General features: G+C 46.0%; 1 protein-coding gene across 19 annotated transcripts in view; it reads left to right on the forward strand.

The window, feature by feature from the left end:
- The window catches only part of foxp2 (forkhead box P2), a 114,432-nt gene that overhangs the window by 63,861 nt on the left and 38,071 nt on the right, over positions 1 to 12,500 (forward strand). For all 19 annotated transcript variants that reach the window (XM_036944515.1, XM_036944516.1, XM_036944507.1 and 16 more), the window contains one exon: positions 2,742 to 2,831. In XM_036944515.1, the coding sequence (XP_036800410.1) occupies positions 2,742 to 2,831 (90 nt within the window). The remainder of the gene's footprint in view (positions 1 to 2,741; positions 2,832 to 12,500) is intronic.

A 12,500-nucleotide genomic window follows, 5' to 3' on the forward strand; every position in this document is an offset into this window, starting at 1 on the left:
TTTACTTCTGACCCTTGTGTTGTATTGAGGGACTTTCTTGTCTTTGTTTTTCTACAGTTCAACAGAAAACAGTCCGTATTGATTCCGAGGACAGAGAAGCATTTCCTCTTGCTGCCAATTGTTGTGCTGCATCCATCAGCCATGTATCTAGTCTTCCCAGGCTGCCTGATTCACACTACAGGGGCAAACCAACCCAAGTCACTGTTCTGTTTGGCACTGTATTGTGGATCAGGCATCAGTGCTGGACTTGAGTGGGTTTTGGAAAGTAGCCCAATTCACTGTCAAAATTAGATTCATTGGGGCCACGTTTTAATACTGCACTGATTTCTTGGAAGTCTCGATGCCGGGAAAGTTGTTTTGTTTTCACATTTGCTCCGTCACACAAACGTAAACATCATTTCAAATCTGAACTCCATTTTGTAATTTCTCCTCATTCTGAAAGCCCAAACAAAGCGTAGAAAGACTGACAGACAGTATCAGATTTAGTGCTGCCAGCCCTGGTAGATATGTTTCTCCTTCCCCTTCTGTCTCTGAGTGTCTTGTGAAGTTTAAGGCCATGGCTCACCACACTGGTGGGTTTCAGCTGAGACTGAATCTGAGGCTCGTCTTTCTGAGGTAGACAGATCAATGCAAGTTAGAACCCAGCGCCACTGCATTGTGTTTGTTTACTTTGGTTCAGAGACGTCTGGCTCCTGTGAGCCTCCAGCAGACAGACTGTGGCAGTCCCAGCCCTCCCCAGTCCCAGCCCCCTTTCTCTGTCTTTTCATAATTGATCAGGGGGGTGGCTGCTGTCCCAGAGGGTTAAGACGTGGCAACCCTCTCTTCCTCTCTCTCTCTCTCCCTTTCTCTCTCTCTTTCTCCCTCTCTCTCTCTCTCTCTCTCTTTCTCTCTCTCGCTCCCTCTCTCTCCCTCACTTTCTCTCTCTCTTTCTCTCTCTCCTTCTCTCTATCTCCCTCCATCTCACTCTTATCCCTCTCTCTCTCTCTCTTTCTCTCTCTCTCTTTCTCTCTCTCTCTCTCTCTCTCTCTCTCTCTCTCTCTCTCAATCTCTCTCTCTCTCTCTCACTCTCTCCCTCTCTCTCTCTTTCTCCCGCTCTCTCTCTTTCTCTCTTTCCCCTACTCTCTCTCTCTCTCTCTCTCTCTCCCTCTCTCGTCTCCCTCTCTCCCTCTCTCTTCTTCCCCCTGTTTGCTCAGCATCTCAATGTACTAGTTCAAACATTGTTCACACCAGCTGGCAGTGCAGTGCCATATGCACATCCTGCCAAAGCAGCTGTTGTCATGGATACTGGCAAGCACCAGGAAAATAAAATAAGGCCCCATGATTCTCAGGGAGGAAGAAGTGCCACTCTCCGTCTGAAGGAGAGGTCTTTTTCCCCCCTTATTCCTCTTATCCTTCTCCTCCACTCGAAAATATACACCTGTGGAAGTGTTGTGTTGTTTTTGTGTTTGTGTTTTAACTGGGTGCTTCTGGTTTTTGTTTTTCTACAGTTTGCTGCTGCCAGCTGCTCTGAATGGTCTTTCTGACATATTGACTTTCATCAGTTGTAGCCTTGAAGCGGAGGAGTAGGTAGCCATTGTACCTATGAGTTTTTCACTTGTCAGACACAGAGTACATTGCATGGGCTTCGGCTTCATCCTCTCATCTCACCCTGAACGTGTCTGGGAAATCAAACCAGTCTATAAATCTATCAGTCGTGTCTAGATGTTGATGATAGATGTTTAACATTTTATCATTCTTTCTGCCATATGTAAACAGCATGTGAGCCAATTTCATCTGACAGGGAGAGGGCTCTCTCTCTCTCTCTCTCCTCTCTCTCTTTCTCTCTCTCTCGTTCTCTCTCTCTCTTCTCTCTCTCTCTCTCTCTCTGTCTCTCTCTCTCTCTCTCTCTCTCTCTCTCTCTCTCTCTCCCTTCATGTGCATAAGCAGCGTTAATGCATAGTGTTAAGCCTGGCCTCCTAGTTAATTCACTCCAAAGGTAATCTGATGTTGATTTTGTCAACTTTAATTACGGGTTGTAGGAACACTCCACATCGCCTGCCTCTACTTCAAATTGATATTATGAATATGCAAATAGCCTAGTAATTTGCCGAGAAGTGGGTATTTCAGTTGAGCACACTCTAGACAGGTCAATTCTACTGACGCTCCGCCTAGCTTCTTTTTTTTTCAACCGCCTCTTCAAGGGTGCTTCAGACAAACTGTATTTATCCTTGATCATGGCTCTGTGTAAATTATCACAAAAATGGATCTCTGGCGTATTATAAGCTGTGCCAGAGAGTGCCGCCGAAAATATTGGATAATGTTCCTTGACAGGTTTTGGCTAGTTTAAAAGCTTTTCTTAATATTTTCAGATGCTCTGCTTGGCTGTCATCCCAAAGAAATCTAATGTTTTGCTTTCTTCTCTTTCTCTCTCTTCTGTTCCCCCTCTCTTTCTCTCTCTCTCTCTCTCTCTCTCTCTCTCTCTCTCTCTCTCTTTCTCTCTCTCTCTCTCTCTCTCTCTCTCTCAATCTCTCCCTGCTCTCTCTCTCTCTACCCCCTCTCAATCTCTCCCTGCTCTCTCTCTCTCTACCCCCTCTCAATCTCTCCCTGCTCTCTCTCTCTCTCTCTCTCTCTCTCTCTCTCTCTCTCTCTCTCTCTCTCTCTCTCTCCCTCTCTCTCTCTCTCTCTCTCTCTCTCTCTCTCTCTCTCTCTCTCTCTCTCTCTCTCTCTCTCTCTCTGTGTTCTCTTTCCCTCTCTCTCTCCAGGCCCTACAAGCAGCGAGACAATTACTCTTACAACAGCCAGGCAGTGGCCTGAAATCTCCAAAGAACAACGACAAACAGCGTCCACTGCAGGTGAGCAGCATGGTCACTAATCTCTTAAATCCATCCATAATACATGCCATCTCTGAAAGAAGATTTCCTCTGCTCCACAAGTGTGTTTGATTAGGCAGTTCTGGAACCTGTCATTGGAATTTGCAAACCTGAGACAACCTGTCCTCAAAGCAAAGCGAGCTGTTTTATACACAAAGAAACAAATCGACCTTTGCCAGCCTCTGTTTTTCCAACTTTCGATTGTCAAGTCTCCACACATTTTCTTATGTCCTATCTTTCACCAGATGTTATCGAATCAGGGTCGGGGTTAAAGACGAGAAGGTATTATGAGGTATTCTTTCTTTACGCGAAGATGCAGGTTATGATATTTGCAAGTGAAAGAAAGAGGAAGTGAAACATCAACGATCTCAACACTTTTCTCCAACTGATCCGTCGTACTGCAACGCCACCAGATCCAGAGGAGACGTATTTGCACGGCACGTCAGATTGAACACAAGGGGTTGTTAAAGGCAGCTCATTGGCCTCATTGATCCACAGCTTACTGTCTATTTCTGTTTGTCAGTGATTTGGATAAAGGTCACAGTCATACTGTGCGTCATCCTGCTCTTTTCTTCCTTCACCCCTCCTCTTATTCCCTCGTTTATTCCTCCTCTTATTCCCTCGTTTATTCCTCCTCTTATTCCCTCATTTATTCCTGTTTATTCCTCCTCTCCATCCACAGTCACACAGGATCTATCATTCTGCTCCTTTAGTCAATAATAAGACAGTTATTTGCTCTGCTAGCTTCACAATTAGGTGAGCCCCTTGAAATCTGCGACTGCTTCTCAAGCTTTTGGGGGGGGGGGGGGTAAAATTGAAGTGTGAGAGTGTGTGCCCTCCACTCAGCTAATAAGTGCTATCAAGGAGCACAGGTTTACCTCATTACTACCCCTGTGCGTTTAATGAGAGATGGAGGAGGGGGGGGGGGGGGGGGGGGGGGGGGGGGGGGGGGGGGGGGGGGGGGGGATTGGTGTTAACCTCATCGTTAATATTTTTCACATAGTCTAACAATGGCGACACCTTCAATTGGAGTCACAGCCCTGTGTACCTCATTACATGGTGGCGAATATAGAAGGTTCAAGCAATGTGCCACCCGTCATCACACTTTCTCTTTCATTTCAATCATTCAAATCGAGAAAATGTGTCTGTGTCTAGAAATGTTAATATTATCTCGCATATTCATTCATGGATCATTTTTCTTTTGTGTTTCGTGCCTAGAAATTAGCATTACTGTCAGTTTGAAGATATTCATTGTTTATCATACAAAAGGCGCTCTATTCTCTATTTCTATGCACTATTGTTAGGTCCATAGCGTTTCTCCAGTTGGGTGTACTGCATGCAGAAAATAATGGGTTTCACAACCCAGTGAGTGATCTGCAAATTGCTGTACTTCTGAAATACTTGTGAGGAGTGGGGAATAGTATCGGATGGGGGTAAGTCTCTGTGATAGCACTAACAGCTGGTCTATGACTGATCCACGGGCTCTAATAACAGCAGAGAATGGTAAATATTGAATATTTACATTTGCTTACTCCCATCCTCCTCATGTTAGCGATATGAATCAATATGGATCGGGGGGCCGTGTGAGCAGCGTGTAGTGACTCTGGTTAATCCATCTGTTGATCCGTCCTTTATCGATGTCTTCACCTCTTTGTTTTAATGTCCAGACTGAAGGTCTTTGTTGAGAGGTAGTAGCGTAGGTTCAGGTGTATTATCAACTCAACGCCACTGGGTCGCTTCGGTTTGGTCCCTCTTAGCTGTATGATTTGATTTCTGAATCCACCATTTTGACTTGTCTTTCTATTGTTCATATTTTCTATTTTATCATTTAAAACGCACACTCACTCAATGATGTAACTATTCAGGGCCCACGCCGCCCAAGAGATTCGCAATGACACTGTCAAATGCTCATATGGAACACTTTTATGGAACGGTATCGCCTATCATCCCAGTTGAGTTTACCCAACAATCTTTATTTACCTGGATTACAAGGCCGGAAAAGCTCCAAAACTCCCACGCTTCAATAGTACCTGTCTTGATTGAGTCACTAGCAAAACTAGCTGCATGTGTTCCTCTGCAGGTATCAGAGAAATTGATCCCCTTGTCTTATTAAAGCAGCTAGAAACATGGAATGGATTATATGAGTGTGACAGGCCTGCTTACTACTTATACGCGTCTAAGTCACTGATAAATCCCAGCGTTTTCCGGTATTTAAGAACAGGGAAGACGATACACTGTAGATTATTTAGTACACAAGCATATAAACGCATCAGCTTGCAATTTTAATTACTTGTATTCACGGCTAAAGGCTCTCGGCTGACTAATTCTATCCGGAGGTTCATCGCGGTGTTGACGCGGCGACACAAGCTGCTTTTCCACATTTGCGTAATGTGACAGGTCTATCATTACCCGGTAAGCCCATGGGAGCGCTCAATAAACACCTATTTCTCCCAGTAAATCCCCTCGCCTTCACCATGCTGCTTACAAGGATTTCCCAAGGCACACAACACCCTCTGGTCTCTTTTCTACTGCTCTTACTCTCCCTCTCACTGTGGCAATATTTATCTCCCCGAACGCATTTTATACACTGACATTTAGGATACAATTAAAGAGACGGGCGAGATGACGAATAGGGAAGGGAGGATTTACCGAGGCCTTTGCAGTCTGACAATTGTTCTCCCGAACCAAGTCAACATCTCAAGTTGTCCGACGCAGTCAATGAGGCCCTTGTTGGCTTGTTTGTTTTCTATTGTCTCAATGAGGCCCTTGTTAGCTTGTTTGTTTTCCATTGTCTGAGGATGATTCCCTCCTGCCTTGATGTGGGCTAGGCCCTAGCTGCCTTAGCAATTCACCTGTGATGTATGTGCATATAACACACAGGGTACACCGCAAAGCCTGGCACGCTGACACATGTATAGCGTGTGCGTTGAATAACGATGGCGCCGCGCCGTGTGGGAGGCACGTTGGGTGTTCGGGGAAGGATTGAGTAAACAGCTGTATCTGGGCTGGATCAGCGTGTACGTGTCTGTGAGTGAGGGGCTGCCATGGCGATAGGATATGTCTCGTTGGTGTCAGCGTTGTATACAGCATAAAAGAAGGTGGGTGTGATCCGCTGACCTCCTCTGAAGACCGTTGGAGAGGGTTGCCCAACACACACACACACACAGACTCACGCACGCACGCACACGCGCGGTGCGAGAAGGGCATTAACGAGGTGATCGCACAGCGCTGCTACTCTACTACTACTGCTACTCTCCCTCTCACTGTGGCAATAGGATTGAGTAAACAGCTGTATCTGGGCTGGATCAGCGTGTACGTGTCTGTGAGTGAGGGGCTGCCATGGCGATAGGATATGTCTCGTTGATGTTAGCGTTGTATACAGCATAAAAGAAGGTGGGGGTGATCCGCTGACCTCCTCTGAAGACGTTGGAGAGGGTTGCCCACACAGACGCACGCACGCACTCGCGCGCGGGCATTAACGAGGTGATCGCACAGCGCTGTAGATGAACAAAGGAGGTCTTCACTCTGTGTGTCAAAGACACCCCGTGGTGGAGTAGCTAGCTAGACCCTCCATGCCTCTTCACATTATGCAACCCAGACAAAAGAGCCGTGCCATAGGTTAATATTGGATTTGCCCCTCAGCTCTATTAGCATAGAAGACATCGCAGACTCCCAGGTCCCTCCTCGTTGACTTTCCCTGACTCTCTAGTAGCTAATGGTTAACCGTCAGCCATCCAAAAACCCGAGCCGTAACCGGTGTTTCGAAAGCAGTTTCTCTTTTATACAACGTTTTTAAGGAGTGCATCAACCAAGACCATATCATGTTTTTAAGGCAGTTTAACAGTAATGACACAACAAGTACCATGCCACCAAATTCACCTTGAGTGAATATGCAGTGTACAGTGGTTGAACTCTGAACTGCCTCCCAATCAGACTGTGGCCACTGGGCCATCCCGTGGATGTCACTGTTTTAAAGGTCGCCGCCATACATCTCATCACGGTGAAATATCCCTATGCCACTTTCCTTAACATCCATCTGACTATAGTCCCCCATCTGGAACGCAGAACCCTTGAGAAAAGGCTACAGAGATATAGGCTAAGGATGGAGGATGGTATTCCACATTTCCCTGTATTAATATCTGCTCTGCGTTCCCCCTGCCAGTGGCAGGATCTCAAAGTAGGAGAGGAAAAAAGGATCACCGCAGACTAGCATTTTGTTATTGTTCATGACGAAACCTTCTGTTGACTTTTGGAGGAGGAGGAGAGAGAAAAACGCGTCAGCACATTTTTACACGAACCCCCTCGGTGTGACTGCATGCTTTGGTAACAAGAAAACAATATTTTATCTCCCCCCCCCAATCTGTGTTCGTTACACACACCTACAGGACAAGATTGCAAAATTGCGAGGACAGAGGAGGTTCATCATTGTGATGCAAAATAAGTTGAAATATAACCCCAAGGCGAGCGGAGGCAGGGTAGAAAAACATGAAGGAAGAGCTACGTCCCCAGACCTTTGATGTAGCAGCAACACTTTTACCATCTGACAGAAGATGCATGGAAGCAATAAGCGAGTTATACCAGACCCTTACACATGCAATCTGATTATTCTGGCCTGGGTGTTAATTGGATACTAACTCGCAGATCTGGCACGAGTAGCAGACCAGGTGTTGGGAAGCCTTTCCAAGTGATGAACTATAATTCACTGAGCTCCTTGAAGCACTTGAAATTTAGCTAATGTAATTTGATGAAGCGGCTGATCCAGTGGTCTCTGTAGTACCTGGCACATCACAAGGCAGACTGGCTGTTCCCTCCAAGAGTACCAGCTACTACGGCACACACCAAGATACCTGCTAGGAAATATCAACTGGTAAAGACAGTACGGAGAGCGATTGTGATAATACAGTGTGTCTGCTCCTCTCCACTAGAGGCTATTAACACTATTGTAGACACTGTTGTAGTGACATATTTCTCCCTTATTTTTTTATTTCTCCATTATTTTGCCAGGTAAGTTGACTGAGAACACATTCTCATTTACAGCAACAACCTGGGGAATAGTTACAGGGGAGAGGAGGGGGATGAATGAGCCAATTGTAAACTGGGGATTATTAGGTGACCATGATGGTTTGAGGGCCAGGACACCCCGGTGTCAAGACACCCGTTTAACATCCCATCCGAAAGACAGCACCCTACACAGGGCAGTGTCCCCAAGCACTGCCCTGGGGTATTGGGATATTTTTTTAGACCATAGGAAAGAGTGCCTCCTACTGGACCTCCAACACCACTTCCAGCAGCATCTGGTCTCCAATCCAGGGACCAACCAGGACCAACCCTGCTTAGCTTCAGAAGCAAGCCAGCAGTGGTATGCAGGGTGGTATGCTGCTGGCAAATAGTACTGTTACACAGTACATGTCCTCAGCTTTATCAATGAAAAGGGAATCAGGGTTATCTACACAGAGATAGATATGTTTTGAAGGACTACTGCATCTACCATAACCCACATCTATTTTATTAGAGGACTTCATGCAATTGGTGTCTTTATGTTTTGATAGATTGCATATTGCATACTGTGCTGATTTGGGGGGGGGGGGGGGGGGGGGGGGGGGGGGGGGGGGGGGGGGTGATAATCTATTTAGCTCTGGTCCTGACAATCTGTAGTATTGATCTCCTAATCCAAAGTGTGTGTGTGTGTGTGTGTGTGTGTGTGTGTGTGTGTGTGTGTGTGTGTGTGTGTGTGTGTGTGTGTGTGCAAGAGCAAGAGCAAGAGCAATTACATTATGTATTACACTTTGCCCACTTCTCTGAGAAGTTCTGAAAAGTAAGCAAAGCTTGCAAGGAGGGAAGGAGGCCTGGTAGGAAGCCTTGGTGGTCTGGCCTAGAAGTACCCCCCTATCAATAAGAGCCTGGCCACCATTGGCAGTAATTGGTTAGTAAATGAGCAGTGTCAGCTGAAAAGGGACTGGAGGGGTCAGAAGTTCAGCAGCTCAGAGGGAGTCTGTAGTTTGGGGCCCTTGGCCCCTGGGGAGCCCGGGATTGAGATTAATTAGAGGGGGACACTGGAGGAATTCCATCCTCTCTCTCTCTCTCTCTCTCTCTCTCTCTCTCTTTCCTCTCTCTATCCCTCTCTCTTCTCTGGGCTAAAATGGGTCTAACACCTTAATTAACACTGAAGCTTGTTTCTGCCAAGCAGCTCAAGTAATTACCACCTGATGGCCCTCCATTTCTCATTTTATTTATCTAAACAGTATCTGTGGCTGTTCTGAGACCGTTTAGCTAGTACTGAAGAGGCCCTTATGTTATTCACTCCATTCACCATCCCATCTCCGGCCCTGTTTATGCCTCAGTCCCACATCTAGTCCCCCACTTATTACCGCTAAGTGAATTCTAGGGAAATTGAGAGAAATTCATGTATTTTTTTTACCCCTTAATTGTTTAAGTTTTAACTCTGATACAGTGGGATATCTCCGACTCCGGCCTTTAGTGTAATTTGATCATAAATCCATTTGTCGTAGAGATAAGCCCAAGTGTGTATAATCGCCGAAGGTGCATTCATCTGCCCATTGGTCCGGTTCGATGCAGAGAACCACCGAGCGCTGGTGTGTTTTTAATCGCACAATTCTCAGTCAAATCAAACAAAAATACGAGGCCTCTCACCGGAAATAAACCGCAACTGCTGCCTTGGCGTCTAGAGGTGCCTGATCACTTCTCTCCGGAGAAGAAGTTGACCTTTTTGCAGCCGTGAAGAGGCTTGTTCGTTCTCTTGACTCGGGTGTGTGACGAGCGAGAGAGAGCACCTTAATGATGTGCTTGTTCTTGTGAGGGGCAGCCAATGTTTTCTCATCAGGATCCAATTTAAAGGTCCTTTGTTCTGCACTCAGACCTTGGCGCTAAGCAGCAAACCACACGGCCTCCAAAGTTCAAGTTGATAGTCGTCGTCTTTCCTATATGCCTTCATCTGCTTTCTTAAGGCAAAGGAAATCAACAAATAGGGAGCGAACAGAGAGCGCCCGAGACTGCTTTGATTGCCATGCCTTGTGTTGTTTTGTTTATAGTCCTGTTAACCTACATGCCAATGATATGATGTGTTACTTTTGAGGATTTGGAGTTTGGACCATTTGGGAACTATTTGCACATATAAACGAATGATAAAGATCCATTTCTGTTATTACCGTCCCCCCCCCCCCCCCCCCCCCCCGCTTACCATCCTCAACTGTAGCTCATTTTCGAATGATTTAAGAAATCCCGTTAAGTTTTCGTTGTTGTTGTCATAGTAGACTGGTAGCGTGGTTCCTTGGGATGACAGAGGAGCTAGCTAGCTAGCCTAGCGTTGTTGGATGTCATGGTGGTGGTCTGATCCTGTGCGCGAGAGGACCGTTCGTTGTCTGCCCGTGTTGATGATGCGACGGTCCCTGTAAATGCTCCTTACTTTTGTCCCTTCGTGGCAAAATCATTTCGAGGAGAAGCAATTCAGCCTCTGTTCCTTTCAATCCACTGCTCTTGTCAATCAACCGGCCCGGGCTGCGGTATCCTGTGGAATGGAGGTGTTATATTCCGGCAATTATCATGTCATATACTCGAAAATGTAAATGAACGCGTGTAAAAAATTAAATGTACGGGTTGTCAGTGAAGAATAAGAATCAGGAGAGCAATTACTTATCTATCGTCTTTCATCTTGGAGGCTCTGATACGTCAAGCAGAAAAGCATTCAGTTAAATGCCTGGAATTAGCTTTGTGTTGGGGCTTCAACAATAGACCAAGGGCCGGGGCCTTCCTCTCCTCCGCCTCGCCTGCCTCTCTTTTTGTTTGGGGAAGAGCGATGAAACGAAGATGATTATCATCCATCACCCGCGAGCTAAATAGCTAATGAATGCGGGAAAGCCACTTCCTTGACTTCATTTGTTGCCTGTTTTGGCTTTTGAGTCGCCTTGTTTTCCTTGTCAGCGTTCATGGGCTTATACCTCTTACAGAATACATGGTGTTTAGTGGTGTAGTGATTCATTATGTGGTCTTGTCTTTTCACTATTTACAGGTTTACATTTCAAAACCCAGACTCACACCCGGTTCCCCCGTTTGTCAACCACATTAACCACAGGATCCTCATTCAAGCAGCCAATGAATGGGTTTAAATTAAAGCATTGTCATCCTGTCCCCCACAATTCAACGGGGTGGCCCCCAGTGTAATTACACGTCTCAGATGTATCTTAAGGTTCAATAACACTGACGGTGGAAGCACGGCGCATTTAGTCACATGCAGATGTTTCGTTTGTGACTTTTGTTGCTTTGTTCGGACGCTTTCTTTTGTGTCTCCTCAACGAAGTGCAGAAGAGAGTGAGGCTCCTGCTATCACACAACAGCCTTCACATACACACGCTCGCGCCCACACACACACACACACACACACACACACACACACTCTCTCTCTCTAAGACCCTAATGAACAATGGTGGCAGGCTAGGATTTGTTTGAATATGAATGTGGCGGTGCGGTGGGGTGGGGTGGGGTGGGGTGGAGGAGGACGGGGCTGGGGATGGAGTTTGACCTTCAGCTGTGATTTTCAGTTCATCAGGATTAGTCAAGCTGGGCGATCAGGAGCGCTAATGCATAATGACTTCTAAAATGAAAAATGTGTAGTGACCATGCAAATGTCTCAGCTAATCAAAGAGGGGAACCTGGGCCGAGGAGAGGAGAGAAGAGCAAAACAAGGACGTGTCAAGGCCTGGGGGGAGGGGGGGGGGGGGGGATTGAGGGGAGGGGGGGGATACAGGGAGAGATGTATGGAAAGTAATCAAGCAGCTTGATTAAACAGTAGCGTTAGACGTTAGGGGGACAGGAGGGTCTTATTGGCCCTTACTGTCACGCCGTCATCGTATACTGTCATAGCGACTCTGCGCTAAACGATGGTCGCAATTAGCGAGGGCTACGGAATGCCCACGACTACATACCGTGATATTCAGTATAGTCCTATTCTATAAAGACACCTGCAAAGGTTTTTATTCACCTTATCTTAGCATACGATACTATTTGGTACACTATTCTGCTTCTGCAATGGTTGGATGTGTCATATCGGAGCCTGTGTAATAGAATATGAAAATGCTTAAAGCCCTTGCAGTCAAAAATAACAATTTCAGATTAAACCGTGTCCCCAACAGGTGTCAGTGAACGTTTAAAATTCCTTTATTTGGCAGCATAGCAGAGTAAACAAACTCATCCCAGCGTTTGTTTTCATTCCAGTCATTGTAAAGAAATATATATATATATATGTTTAAATACCAGGCATGAAGAATTGAACAAGAAGTGATATATATATTAGCATTAGAGCTACATTCCCCTGTTTCTATGTGCTTCATGCAGGCAATCAAAGTGAGAAGCAAAGAAAAGTTGGCTCTTTCTTGCTTTGTCATTGATCTGTTGTCTTAGAAAGTCACTATCTACTCTCTAGTACGGCAGGCAGGTTTGCCAAAGTGGTTCGAGCGTTGGGCTAGTAACCAAAAGGTTGTTAGATCAAATCCCCGAGCCCCGAGGTCAAAATCTGTCGTTCTGCCCCTGAACAAGGCATTTAACCCACTGTTCCTAGGCCGTCATTGTAAATAAGATGTTGTTCTTAACTGACTTGTTAAATAAAGGTACAATAAAACAAATAAGACTCAGGCTGAG

Source organism: Oncorhynchus mykiss, chromosome 15, assembly GCF_013265735.2.
Source record: "Oncorhynchus mykiss isolate Arlee chromosome 15, USDA_OmykA_1.1, whole genome shotgun sequence".
Classification (NCBI taxonomy): domain Eukaryota; kingdom Metazoa; phylum Chordata; class Actinopteri; order Salmoniformes; family Salmonidae; genus Oncorhynchus; species Oncorhynchus mykiss.